The 15,087-nt window shown below is 43.1% G+C and overlaps 1 protein-coding gene across 1 annotated transcript in view; it reads left to right on the plus strand.

The window, feature by feature from the left end:
- The window catches only part of mapkbp1 (mitogen-activated protein kinase binding protein 1), a 103,660-nt gene that overhangs the window by 37,981 nt on the left and 50,592 nt on the right, over window positions 1-15,087 (plus strand). Inside the window, exons 7-12 of the mRNA XM_041214434.1 lie at window positions 2,461-2,650; window positions 5,059-5,205; window positions 6,562-6,746; window positions 7,907-7,998; window positions 11,899-12,024; window positions 14,722-14,792. Coding sequence (XP_041070368.1) covers window positions 2,461-2,650; window positions 5,059-5,205; window positions 6,562-6,746; window positions 7,907-7,998; window positions 11,899-12,024; window positions 14,722-14,792 — 811 coding nt within the window. The remainder of the gene's footprint in view (window positions 1-2,460; window positions 2,651-5,058; window positions 5,206-6,561; window positions 6,747-7,906; window positions 7,999-11,898; window positions 12,025-14,721; window positions 14,793-15,087) is intronic.

Genomic DNA, 15,087 nt, shown 5'->3' on the forward strand with positions numbered 1-15,087 from the left:
CGCATTGCCAATGGCCAACAAAGTTCCTGTCATGGAGGCTCATTATCATATTGCTGTCTGTGGGAGTTTGCTGTACACACATTGGCTGCCCCATTTCCTACATTACACCAGTGGCTACACTTCAAAAGTCCTTCATTGGCCATAAAGCACTTTGGATGTGAAAAGCAGCATTGAAAGCTACCCACAGTCCCTTTAAGCGGAGGCTGAAGTGGTGCTGAGCGTGAGTGTGCCATTCATTGTAGAGCGGGGTGGACGTCCTAGGGAATGCAGTCTTATCCCTCACTAACTCTCCAGAGGCTGTGTTAATGAATCTGGGAGTAGAACAATACACACACAGATCGAGCGATGAATCCTTTGCTTGTTCCAGGGTGGTTGCTGTCAGCATGTGATGTGAATGTGGGCTTAATGGCATTTGGCACTGTTCATTGTCCCATGCAAAAATGTCACAGATGTATGAGAGGCTTGTCTTTCAACACAAACCATTCAGTGCTTAAAGAGCCAGTACCGCTAAATGCTGAATTATTATTATTATTAAAGAAGCAATACATATTTTTTTTTGCTGCCTAATTTTTTGCCTCATCTAACATTGCTATTCATTCTTCAGTATAGTTAAAGGGATTCAACAGACTTCACTCCCTCACCCAAAGGCCCATTCTTTGGGCCTGTGCTTCTTGAAGCTCTCCACCACTGAGGATTTTCCTCATGTCATGTCTGGGTCTGCTTTAGACTGATTGACAGAGATTGATTGCTATAATTAGTCAACAACTCCTTTATCACTGTATTTTGCCACTACTGAGATTGTAAAAGACATTATAGATGGACCTTTTCCTTTTGTCAGCTAGGAATTCCAACATTCCTATGATCTTCAAGCTTGGGCCCAGGAAGTGCATGTTGACTGAGGCGAGTATCAGTGCTGAGCTACATCATGCTCTCCTGTTTATTTTTAACATTTATTCTTTGGTTATGGGCATCGCTGGCAAGACCAACATTTATTGCTCATCCCTAATTGTCTTTGAGAAGGTGGTGGTGACCCGCCTTCTTGAACTGCTGCAGCCCATGTGGAGAAGGTACTTCCACAGTGCTGTTGGTTAGGTGACTCCAGGATTTTGACCCAACAACTACAACTACGAGGATATATGTCCAAGTCATGGCGTGTGACTTGGAGGGGAACTTGGAGATGGTGGTGTTCCCATTCCCCAGCTTCCCTTGTCCTTCTAGATGGTGGAGGTTACAGTTATGATATCCACTTCTGTGCAACAGGAATCAGCAAGGAGTGACCAGGCTGACTAACTTCTTTCCGTTCCTAATATGAAATCAAGGGACAGGAATTTTAACTCCGCAGTGGGGGCAGGCACAGCAGCCGGGGTGGTGGGGGCAGGTGTAAAATTCCGTTCTGCTGGCTCCATCCTGCTAAATGTGCGATTTTCCAGGAGGCGGGAATGGAGGCAGTGGGGATGCCTGCCCAAAAAGCGGCAGAAAGCCAGTTAACGCGATTGAAATGTTTATTGTCTGAAACCAGTTGGAATTTTCCAGTCGGCCTGCAGGTTCCCCCCCCAGCAAACCTCACCCCTTCACCTCGCGAGTCACTGGGGACTAGGCCCGCAGCCTGGAGGCCAACTCACGATTGGTAGGCTTCGAGGCACTTTCTCCCTTCCCCTTGCCTGTAGCTATGGTCACAGGCCATGCTGTGGAGGTGCTCCCCCTCCAGACCGGGTGCCCAGCTGCCGAGTCACTTTTTTTAATCTAAAATTTTGAAAAGCTGGAGAGACACTGCCTCCATCTTGAGATGCCCACTCTATCGCTTATCTGACACGGCAGCCTGCAGCCCCATCAAGGATGAAGGACCTCCTGTTGGCCCACCAGTTTAGAGACCCCGCTTCCTGACCACTAATTGGCCAACTGGGGAAAAATCACTTCCAAATGACTGTTCCTCACACAGTGTAAGGTTCTGGCCCCCCTTTGACCCTGATTTCGGGATCCCGAAGCCCACAGGAGAATTCCTGCCCACTGACGCTAATTATAGCCCCCTCCACCCTGCTTTCCCCTGACCCCCGATAACTGGCTCAGGTTGAGATCCGTTAACACAAGCTGGGGGTCAGGCCTGGGGGCTTCCTCATCTGTACAACTTTGTAAGTCAAGGTGACCACCCTGCTAGGTGGAGCCCACACATACTACAGTCAGATGGATCTTTCAACCATGTTTCCAAAGCCAGATTCTTCTGATTCCTGCCGGATCAAATGTTAGTTTTGATGGAGGCAACTGTGGCATTAAAGGTTTGGCTCTTAGCCATCAGAATTCTGTCTTGCTGAAGCAAAAGCTTAACTCTAGGTGTTTAAGTACAAAGGAGGGTGCAAAGACTGTACATAATGAGAGACTGTAGTTCACTTTGCAACACCCCTACTGTGCCATTTAGTATATGTTGTTTTGTGGTGTATTAACATCACTTTATTCCTTCTCTAGCCACCTATTCTCAAACAGAGCAGCTGCCAAGTACCCAGACACCATTGCACTGACCTACGACCCCACGAACCGCTGGTTATCATGTGTGTACAATGACCACAGTCTGTACGTGTGGGATGTAAAGGACTTTAAGAAGGTTGGGAAAGTGTACTCTGCTCTCTACCATGCATCTTGCGTTTGGAGTGTTGAGGTAAGGCTGTGGGTTGACTCACCATGGAAAGACATTTATAAAAGAAATGAAACAAGACAGCTTGGAGGCTGGTTTGCATCTATGGCTCCTCTCACACATTCTCTCTGTTTCTACATTATAACAGTGTCTACATTTCAAAAACTACTTTGTTGACTGTAAATTGTTTTGGGACATCTTGAGTTTGTATAGTTGCGATATAAATCCTTCTTCCCTCTCAACCTCATCCACTTCCCTTTTCTCCATCTCTTCCTTTCATCTCCTCTCTTCACTTATTTTCTTCCTATCACCTTTTCTTTCCTTCCTCCTTTCAATATTTTCTTAGAGAGTAACATTCTCCTGCTATAATTGGCCCACTCACTTCAGATGGTCTGTGATCTGGAAGACTCAGATTACTGTCACTATAGAGTAACATTAACTGTGGCTGATGGTGTAAAATGGGCAATACAGTGGTTGCCCATAATACATCATGCTAGAATGTTCCTTTCTGTTTAAGTCAATGGGAGAGATGTACAATGAACAGCTGATCCAATATTGCCCATTTTATGCCATCGCCCAAAGTTAAGACTATGTCCAAACTTTGTTTGGAACCACAAGTACAATGTATATCTTGGTGGACACCCCCTTTCTGAGACACTGTGCCATGAAGTTGAACCTGGATTCACCATCTGCCACACAATGAGTGACTAATTGCTACAACAGGCAGTTGTTAAATGGAATCAAAGCATTTCCCTACAACAAGAAGGTAAATAAAAGAGAGATATTCTAAGGGCACCAAAGGCATCCTGCAGGAAATTGGCTACCCTGATCGGGTCGTTTCACACTGTATATCACGCAAACTCATGAACGGGCCAAAGGTCGTCACTTTCAGCCCTGAAAAGTACCCAGTTCACCTCAGATTATCCTGGAAGGGCAAGGTATCTCAAAAATTTGAGCAACTGGTGAAACTAGTTGCTTCACGCTGCTACAATGCAGTAGCAACACAAGTGGTATTTGCCACTAACAGGATGCTGCCATCAAACCCAAAAGACATTCTGCCTATCACACAAATGAGTCATGTGGTATATGAATCCCAGTGCCAGTGTGATGCTGGGTATGTAGCCCGTACATCCCAAAGACTGGCTGATAGTATCAAACAGCATATCCCAGTCACTGTTTGCAACAGACAGGGTACAGGCTGTATCCAACCAGCCCATGTTGGGAAAACTCAAAACACGGTGTCCAACATTAGATGAGATTTTGCAATTGGACATTTGCTAAATAATCATCAGTCTGCAAAGCATTACGCTGGCAATTTTAGATTGTTAATCAGGCTCATAGTGTGGCGCATTTGCATGTACTGGAAGCTACATATTTTAATACACGGGAACCTGTTCTTTGCAGACAGAAAGAACAAGTACACACATTGCGCCTGTTTCAGCTAAACAAAATAACTGACAGCCATTCACTGACTCATTCCTCAGGGCAATGCATTGACCAATCAGGGTCAAGCTGCCTGGTTTAAATTTCAAACAATGCTTGGCAGTTAACTGTCAGTCACAATCACTGGTGTATTCTCCATGGCAATGCCTCTACCAGAGTCCACTTGCCAATCAATCAACACTGTCTTCACATACAGTATAAATTGTTGGGGTTTTCCCCCTTATTCTGGTATTCTTGCGAGTGTCCTGATGAGGCAAGACCAAAAGCTTAGACATGTCTTTTTTTCAGCAATACTCAAGTTCTGTATTACCAAACAACTAATTTTATTTTGATGTAATATGTCACTTGCTGCAGAGAACTGGGAGAACACTTCTTTAATAGAGTTGAAAATATTCTTCCTGACTGGGAGCTAGCATAACACTTCCTCAGTAGAAGCTGGGATAACTCTTGTCCAATAGAAGTTTGATCCCTTTCTTGGATTCACTCAAGTTCTGTCGAAGGGTCATGAGGACTCGAAATGTCAACTCTTTTCTTCTCCGCCGATGCTGCCAGACCTGCTGAGTTTTTCCAGTTTTCCAGTAATTCTGTTTTTGTTTTAGAAATTTGGCAATCCTGACTCTTAATATGAATCCTGAAGCTTGTTTTTGTTGGGACCACAAGCACGAGAGGATAGGACTCGAGCACTGTCCCAGGTAGGCCATGAAGAGATGGCTCAGAAACATGGGGAGTAGGAAGTCCATTGAGGAGTCACAGATGAAAAGAATTGGGCCACTAATGATGTATGAATGGGATAAGTGGACTGGGATATTTTAAACTCACATTGCCTAGGCTGTATAACTGGTGTTTCAGAAGTCACATGGATTCCAGCCCCTGGCAAAGCTCCAGGGCTCTTTTGGCACAGACTATGCCTTTCTGTTTTAAGAATATCATGCTCAGTCTCCAAATAATTGCTGGTGGACATCCTGAGTGTGTATCACTGTGTCTAACAGGTATACCCAGAAGTAGAGGACAGTAACCGGGCATGCCTACCTCCAGGCTCCTTCATTACCTGCTCATCGGACAACACCCTCCGACTCTGGAACACCGAAGGCTCCAGCACCCACGGGACCTCACTACATCGAAACATGATCAGCAATGTAAGTGCCCAAGAGATCCCTGTCAACTCTACAGGCTCGGGTCACTGAGACCAGAACCTTCATTGTCACTTCTCTGGTGCCAGCCCATAAATTTATTGAATTATGTTTTGCGACTTGCTACGTGGGGATTTGGTTGAGGCAGAGATTGGTTGAATATCTTAAAGGCAGAGCTAGATAGATTCTTAACCTTTCACTCCCTTGCTTATTATCGGGGGTAGGTAGGAATATGAGGTTACAATCAAATTGGCCGTGAACTTACTGAATGGCGGAGCAGGCTCGAGGGGCCGAATGGCCTACTCCTGCTCCTAACTCGTAAGTTCATATGTATTAGAACTCTCGACCTCTGGTTTTTTCACCCAGTACCATAGCCATTACACAACTTTGCATGCAGGGTGTATCATAAACTACAATCAAATGGGCCGGAGATTTAGTGATGACTTTAATTTCCTCAAGGCTTTTGTGTCCTCACCTTGCTCCCCCTCCACCCCTCCCTTATTTCCTCTAATTCTTTATATTATCTTCAAACCCCTGAACTCCTCTAGGGGTGTCCGCAACAAGGGGGTTTAGCCTTATAATTAAAGCTAGGTTGTTCAGGGTGTTGTCAGGAAATAAAATGTAATGGGAATCTAACTCTGTTCCCCAAAAAGCTACAGCGGCTTGGGGGCCAGCTGAAAATTTCAAATGGATATTGTTAGGTAAGGTATTAAGGGATGTGGAAACAGGGTAGTAAATGGAGTTAAGGTGCAGACCAGACACGATCTAATACATCATGGAACAGGTTTGTGGGTCCTATTAGTTCTTTATTTCTCACAAGTGTCCCCCACAATGTTTTAGATGTCCTGCTCCCTTCCAAATTGTGGCCACCCTGACCCGAATTCACCAGATAGCCTGGCTAATGATTCCATTCCAGAACAAGGCCCGCCAGCCCCCTCAGATAGACAAATGATCCCACGGCATTATTTTGAAGGAAAGCAGTCAAGGCTTCCTCCAGTGTTCTATCTTTATCCATCAACCAACATCAATAAAATAGATTATCCAACCATTACCAAATGGCTTTGTGGGATTGTGCTGTGTCATATTTCCTAAGTTACAACATCGACTACATTTCAAAAGTGCTCAACTGGCTGCAAAAAACTTTGGATGTGCCGAGGTTGTGAAAGGTGCTAGATAAATGCAAGACTTTCTTTCAAATTCCCATTCTTGCATCTTTCATATTCGCATTAGAGAACACAGTTATATGTACTGACATGCCCACACTTGAATCTGTACAGGTTTGAACACACATGTATGCGCACGAACACGCACACAAAGGTGAGACTTAAAGTTGTTTTCAATTTCTTCTTCCCCAAAACCCAGGATTTGCTGAAGATTCTCTACATGGACTCCAACACATCGACATTGCTGGATGTGGAAAACACCTCAGCGGGCGGCTCTGACAAACCGGATTCCCAAAACACTGAGGTGAAGACTGGAATCAGAACGTTGTGTGTGAGCCCCGATGGACAGCATATGGCATCTGGTGACCGGGCTGGAACTCTGAGGTACGTCACCTCTGAGGAAGGCATCTCTCCCACTAAGCTAAGTCAGATCAGTATTATGTACAGCAGAGTCCAGCAGTGGAGACGGTGAGATACTCCTGACTGTAATCAATCTAGCACTCTGTACCAGGACTTCCCAAACTGTGGGTCATGACCCCCAGTAGGGTCACGAGATTAGATTTTGGGGTCTCGAGCTCTCTGAGGCAGTAATGGCTACCATGAAGCTGGGACTGACTGCTAACAGATGCAGTACAGTAATTCGCTCTGCTACTTCTCCAGTCATTTTTGTGCAAAAAGTGTAAATGATCTGACTGAAGTGACTTTGACTTAGCAGCAGATGTACTTTTCATCTGTCAAGTTTTATGAAGGAACACTTAGATGATTGATCAAGGTCTATAGTGCAAGACAGCTTCAAGTTTATAAAGAGGAGACTGGATGAGCGGCGATTGGCTGACACCAAGCTTTCATTTCAAAACAGAGAATTCTAAGAGAGGGATTTTATCATTTGCAGATTCTGGGAATTAATGATATAGAAAGTCTGGGCCTGAATTTTACGCCACTGCCCCCCACCCCACCCCACCCCGCTGGTGGGTTTTTAATCGTGGGGGAGTGTGAAATTGAAGAAATGGCTTTCCCTCCAGGATCCACCCGCCCCAGCCTCGCAGTGATTTTACCCTGGTGGGTGGGGGGTGGGGTGGTGGGGGAGGGGTGGGGTGGCGGGGTTAACAAGCCCGGTGGGCTGGTCTTATAATGATACGCTGATGTATTACAATGAGATTCCCAATGTCCAATGGCAGGAAACGCGGCCCACCTTCGACAGGCTGAGCGGACGATCGCAAACTGGTTTCACGATGTCGTGAAATTGATTTTTGGTCTCCTCTCCATATTGTTTCTTCACACCATCGAACACACCCAATGCCAGTGGGCATGGACAATTCCACCCAAGAAGTGGCAAGACTATGGTGGGATTTATAAACTTAGGCATTAATTTTAAATATGTGGCCTTGAGGGTTCAGTGGTAAGGTAATCAGCAAAAACAGGGTAATGGGTGACTATCACAGTTAGTTTGGTTGTCTACACCCAGTTTATCCATCCACCCTACACTAGGGAAATGGTACAGCCTGGAATGGATTGATGTACCTGTGTTGCATTGTGTCTGTCAGGGTCCATGATCTCCAACTACTGAGAGAACTCCTTCAAGTGGAGGCCCATGACTCAGAGATCCTGTGTCTCGAATACTCCAAACCAGAAACTGGTAAGAACATATTTAACACCATTGAATTCTATACTAGGGTCGTCCAGTAGAAATCATTGACTGGGCTATGGCAACACTGTTTTTACAACGTGTACTCGTTTTAGTTGAAAATATTGTTTGTGCCCTTTTAAAAAGGGGACACTTCTATTGAATTATTCTTGTTGATGACACTGGGACAACTCAGTATCATCCTAATTGGCAATTAAGAAGAGGTGAAACTGCCTCATTCATTCATTCACATAATAAGGTAAAAGTACCTCTCATGGGCATATTTACTAAACAGACATCTACTGCCATCCAGTAACTGAAGGAGTAAAGCATTCACAGCGATTGAAGAACAACCACACACTGTGCTTTACATCTTAGCATTCTACGCATGAAAAGGTTAAAGTTCACCTGTATACACCGTATAAATATGAAGACTGAGATCACATGCCCAATGACAATGGCTGTTACTCATTTTTTATTCATCAATCAACATGCAATTAGCCACATCTGGATTCCCAATTAGCTAACTATGGCTAATATATTTAAAATATAGCAACTGGCTATATATTGGACATCACTTATCTATACGATGACCAATATCTAAGTTACCTCAAAATACCCAGTGACTGAACCATATAGAAGAGTTAAATCCTAGGTTCAATCTTTAAGTTGCTGTTAGTTAATTGACATCAATCAGAATAGAAATTGATACCTCATATTTGGACTTGTCACGCCTGGACCCAGAAGAGTTGCAATCAGCCAAGGTTTCCCACTCCTGATTATTTCCCAGTGAGAACTGTGAGAGTGTGGACAAAGGGTGACAATTAAAAAAAGAATGAAAGTGCATTTATATAGCTCCTTTCACATCTTTGGGACATCCCAAAGCACTTTACAGCCCCTTGATTTCTTTCAAAGTGTGATCACAGTTTCCCAGGCATATAGGGCAGCAGAATTTGTTCATTGTAAGATCCTACAAGCAGCAGGGACATAAGTAACAGTGGAAAGATTGGTGTAGACTGGTGAAAGAGAGAGTCCTCTTCTGATGATGGCGTTAAGGCATTTAGTTGGTGCAAAGTAGAATGTTGGATTTGTGGATGAATTCCGATTGGAATTAACCCAGTTCATCGGTAATTCATTTTAACTTTTGGGTTTCGAACGAGTCTTTAAACCCACAAGGTAAGGTGAGCCTCTTCAGATAGTGAATTCAAAGAATTTTTATTTAAATAAAAATATAAATTAACACAGAGTTATAATATAGAATTAGTTAAATCAAAACATATAAGAATCATTCATCTATTCAATTAAACCTTCTCATAGATATCATTATCTGTATTCTTTCTACACTAAACTACTTTCAAGTACATCACTCAAAAGAACATAAATACTCAACTTATCCAAAAGACCTCTATGGCTTTTGATGGGCGATCAGTACCTTGAAAGCATGCATCTTCTTCCTTCTTTTGGATAAGTATCTTCAGTCAGAACATGGCTTGCTAACGGTGTCTCTGGAGATGGGATTTTTAACCCTTAGAGAAGGTTCAAGACCCTCTCTCTCCATGTGTTAATGGGATCTTTGATTGGCTGACATATTCTTTAATGCAGCTTAATTGGTCTTAGCCTTTGTGCATAATTAATCTTGATATCTTGTATAACCTTTGGTTTCTGAACTTTCTTCTAATCTGACAAAAATATATTCTTTTGTAGCCACTTTGTGCCTACATTTTAACTTAGGGTTTGTAAGAAGACTTTATATCAAACATAAAATCTCTTTCAGAATATTCCTAGTATTAACCTGCGTAAGTTTAAAGACCAGTCTTGTGATAAGACTACTAATTAATTCATAGTTATTTAATTATAACTGAGGTTCAACCTTAGTTTCTGGGCTGGGATCCAACCGTTCATAACAGTTGATAGATCAAGATCTCAGCTGTCCCTATCTATTGTTTTCATAGTTACATACATTTTGATAGTGCAGATTTGTCGTTTGTTTTTAAACTACAAAAATGATTTTAGTGAGCTAATCTTAATTTAAATGTCAAAACTTAAAAAAAAGTAACACAACATAGCTAAAGTTATATACCAATAAAAGGTGAACCAGTAATGCCAGTTCTCTTAATGATCAATGGTTAAATCTTTGATTTTCACTAAAAGACACACTGCTTGCAATTTTGATATTACTGGCACACGTTTCAATACATTGGGCCATAACTTCTGAGCTCCCCAGTGTCGTATTAGGGGGTTAACCCCAAAGACGCACTGGGGAATCCCGCTCAGAAGTTCCCAGGTAAGGTTTGCGCTGCAGTTGCTGGAAGTGCAAACATCCCCTAGGCAATTGCCCTGCACTGGAAATCATCCAAAAATGCGACTTAAATTGCAAACTTCGGGTGTTCTGACTGGGTTACACTGTTACCCATAAAAAGTTAGAAGAATTAAAGCCTCCTCTAACTTCTGGTTAACCATTGCATAGACCCACACCGACACTGCACAGGACTGCCACTCAAGGGAAGTTCAGGCCCATTGTATCACTGTAGGGTACATGCAGTAATTATGCTGAACTTGACAAAAGTTTTCAATATTGAGGTGCCATATACTTTGTTAAAATACTTCTTTTAAATGGTTTTAAAATATATTGATTTGTCTAATGTCTTCAAAATTGAGGTTCACTATCTTAAAATCATCTGTTGATGCCTTGTCTAATTCATTGTCAGTATAACAATACATAAAGTGATTACTGTTAATAGGAATCTCATGTTACTTCTGAGATAGGTTCCTTTGGCCCTGTTGGTTTATTCGGTAAGTTTAGTCTGAGAATGATGGACTTTTACTAAGAATCACCATCTAAGCTTACAAGAAGGAGCTTTATTCTGCATTTGGCTGTGCTATGCTTGAACTGGGAGCATTCAGCATTTGTGCTGAATATGGGAAGATTCCACTGTCTTCTCTCTCCTACCCCACCCTCCCTCCAACACTAATAGATACCCAAAAACTGTTATAAGTTTTCAGAAAAAGCATATGGATAATGGTGCATATGATAATGCATATGCCTCATTAGAGACAGGCTGAAGCCAAGATTTTCACATCGTGTTCTCCAGCAGTGAGATTCTGTGTTGAGAAAGGAACCTTGCAAATATTCCCTTTAAAATGATATTTCTTATTATCAGTTGCAGTGGATACAGATTTTAGACACTGATCCGGTCCCAGGAGGCAAATATTAAATATAAACCTACATTGCACTGTATTGCCCTATCATTTGGATGGTTGGCTTGTTGTCCATGGCCAAGGTTCTGTGTATTTTGCATATGACTGTAATATTAAGACATTTTCTTCATAAATTTCAGCTCTTCCAAAACTCTTCTGCCCATATCATAACTCATACCAAGTCCTGTTCACCCATCCCCTCTCAGGTTTCCAGTATTAACTTCTGACCTTGCAATGGCTCAATATTATACTTCTCATTCTTCTGTTCAAATCCCTCCAAGCCCCTCCCAATCTCCATAACCTCTTTCAGCCCTACAACCCCCTGAGACATTCTCCAATTCTGGTCTCTTTTGCATTTCTGATTTTCATCACACCGCCATTAATGGCCGTGCCTTTAGCAGCCCCCCTCCTCACCCCTACCCCCCAGGGCCTTATCTCTGGAATTCCCTCCCTAAACTTCTCCATCATCAGCTTTCTCTCTTTTGAGACGCTTCTTAAAGCCTACCTTTTTGCCCAAGGTTTTGATCACCTGTCTTCGTATTTCTATGTAGCTTGGTCTCAAATTTTGTCCAGTAACACTCTTATGAGTGCCCAGGGATGTTTTATTACATTTAAGGTGCTATTATTTGCAAGTTATTGTTACTGTTGCTGGGCAGGCTTTGCCCCATGTCTGTACCTGATTTTTACTTCAACTCTTTCCTTATTCATCGCCAGGCATGAAGTTGTTGGCGTCTGCCAGCCGAGACCGTCTGATCCATGTGTTAGACGCAGAGAACGATTACAGCCTGCTCCAAACCTTGGATGAGCATTCCTCCTCCATCACTGCCGTCAAGTTTACAGGTACATGTGTGCGCGCACCTCATGCTTAGTGTTGTCTAGGAACCCCCATTTACAGAATGACGCTTGGCTGCATTAACCAGCTGTGCTTCCTTCATGTCTTTTACTGTAGTATGGAACATTGAAACCACGCGCTTCCTCTTTTCCACACGTGTTTCCTCTTTGGTTTCAGGGAGGGTTAGGATGCTGAGAGCAAGGGGGTTGCTACTTGTGGTGCCAGATATGGGCTAGTATTTAATGGAGGCGATGGGGGTCTCACCCGCCGCTAGAGAGCTGGCAAGAGCACTGCATCGCTAACGCATCCTTTCAGGAATGCCCGCAGAATTAAGTGCCAATCGGGCTGTCACAGGCTTTCCTGCCCTGGACTTAATCAGGGCAGAGACAAGGTGGTGGGGTCCACCCACCACCCTCCTGCCCAATTAAATGTCTCTTCTGCTACCAAATGCACCTGGGTGGGGGGGGGGGGGGGGGGCATTAAATTCCACCCAAGGAATCAAGCTGAATCAAGCCTCAGTTAATTTCACAGTTCGAGTCTCCATCTCAACAACTAGTGGAATTTAAATTCAATTTATAAGAAATCTTGAATCAAAAGCTAACCTCAGTAATGGTGACCATGAAACTATCAATTGTCATAAAAACCCACCTGGCTCATTAATGTCCTTTAGAGAAGGAAATCTGTCATCCTTACCTGGTCTGGTCTACGTGTGACTCCAGATCCACAGTAACGTGGTTGACTCTTAACTGCCCAGTTCATGGGCAATTAGGGACAGGCAATAAATAATGGCCTTGCCAGTGAGACCCATATCCCATGCAGAAAAAGTGCAGCCCTCACTCCATCAGCATAATCTCCTATTCCTTTCTTGCCCATGTGCTTACCTACTGCCCCCTTAAATGCATCTATGCTATTCACCAAATGGTAGCCAGTTTCCCATTCTCATCATTCTCTGAGTAAATAAGTTTATGTGGAATTCCTTATTGGATTTATTGGTGAATATTTTATATTTATGGCCCCTGGTTTGGACTCGCCCACAAGTGAAAATATTTTTATTATTTTAAAGATCTCTGTTATATCATCCCTCAACCTTTCTCTTCTAGAGGGAAAAAAAACCCAGCTTGTCAAATGACGATGGACGTGTGACAGTCACAGGGTTGTTGTTTGATGTATGAAGGTTCCATGCCTTCCTCAAAGAGGTGACAATGTTAGTGAAGTAACAGTAAAAATGTGTAAGCAGAATAATCTAATATCATAAAGTAACAATGATTTGCATTTATGCAGCATCTTTAAACAAAGAAAAGCATCTGAAAATGCTTCATAGGAATGTTACCTCACAACAATCTATTCCAAGCCCCCATAAGGGGGCATTAGGACATTGGAAGAATGCAGAGATCTCAAAGGGCCGGAGGTGATGACAGAGATAGGGAAAAGCTACACCCTGAATGTTCAAGTCACCATTCCTACATGCAGGAAATGATGAATCTGGGGCCAGTCTTTTCCTTAATCTAGGTTTATGTATCAGCGTAAACCCTATTGTTCCTCTTCTACACCTGGTGTAAACTGATTTTATACACTTGGACTAATTCCCTAATCTTTCCCCAATTGGTGGCAGCTGCTCACGATTACTAACTAAAGCATGCACTCCATTGTAGCATGATTCCAACACTAACAGTGAAGGGATTTGAAATCAAGGATGAGAATTTTAAATTGTAGGCGTTTAGGGGACTGGGAGTCATTGTAGGTCAGCAAACACAGGGGCGATGGGTGAACAGGACTTGGTGCAGGCTTATATAAATAAAACACAGCCCTACCCTCAGGCCCTCAGGTGGGAGGATGGTGGTGGCCTGAGTTTAATGGAGGTAAAAGATCCTATGGCACAATTTCAAAGAAAAGTAACCCAGAAGGCAAAAAACAGTTTAGACCAGTAAACATATTTCTCAGTTTTTAGTGGTGTCCCATTTTAAAGTATACAAGTCCAGTTTGGACCAGTATTCTTATTTCCCAGTTTTTATAGTTTTTTTTTTCCTTCTGGGAAGGGAGTTATCCCTGTTGTCCTGGTCAATGTTGACCCCTCGATCAGCATGACCAAAACAGATTATCTGGTCATGATCACATAACTGTTGTTGGGACCTTGGTGCGTGTAAATTAGCTGCCATGTTTCTTACAAGTTACTGCATTTCAAAAAGCATTTAATTGGCTGTAAAGTGCTTTGAGGCGTCTGTGGTGCTTGTGAAAGATGCTGTATAAATGTGTACTGTGCCTGAGCTGGACCTGGCACTGAGAGACACATGGGCTGTACAGTACCAGATGGCAGTGAGTTGTCCACATTCGACCAGTGTGGACACTTACAGGGTCTGATTTTTCACATCTGAATTGGCAGAGCTCCTGCTTTTTGCATGTGGGTTCCCAGCAGTTGCTCACAGTGCTTTGATGGAGCACCTTACTCTTGGTATAGGTGGACATAGAAGAACTGATGCAATAGCTTCACCTGTTTTGCATGCTGTGTCCTTCCTCAATAAATAGGCTGACGGGCAGTTAAGTCTGTGGTGAAATGATTCATAACTGTTCTGTCAGCAGTCCTGCTGCCCTGGGACTCAAGAAGCTGATATTTTTCTTCCTGTTCAATGAAACCGGGAACTTAAGTAAGCCAATTGGCAATCCCAAGTTACCATGGTAACTCAGTCACCTTCCTTTCTTCTTCACAGCAAATGCTGGGAGTGTCAGGATGATCACCTGTGGTGCAGACAAGAGCATTTACTTCCGGACAGCACAGAAGGTAATAGATATTGGCACTGTACGTTCAGATACCTGTGACTGAAATCTAATCAAGGGGTTCAGATGGTTTATATATAGAATAATGGATACCTGGGAGTGAGTTACAGGCTGGAATCTAATCGAGGGGTTCAGACGGTTTATATATAGAATAATGGATACCTGGGAGTGAGTTACAGGCTAGAATCTAATCGAGGGGTTCAGACGGTTTATATATAGAATAATGGATACCCGGGAGTGAGTTACAGGCTGGAATCTAATCGAGGGGTTCAGATGGTTTGTATATAGAATAATGGATA

This window comes from Carcharodon carcharias, chromosome 20, assembly GCF_017639515.1.
Source record: "Carcharodon carcharias isolate sCarCar2 chromosome 20, sCarCar2.pri, whole genome shotgun sequence".
Lineage (NCBI taxonomy): Eukaryota > Metazoa > Chordata > Chondrichthyes > Lamniformes > Lamnidae > Carcharodon > Carcharodon carcharias.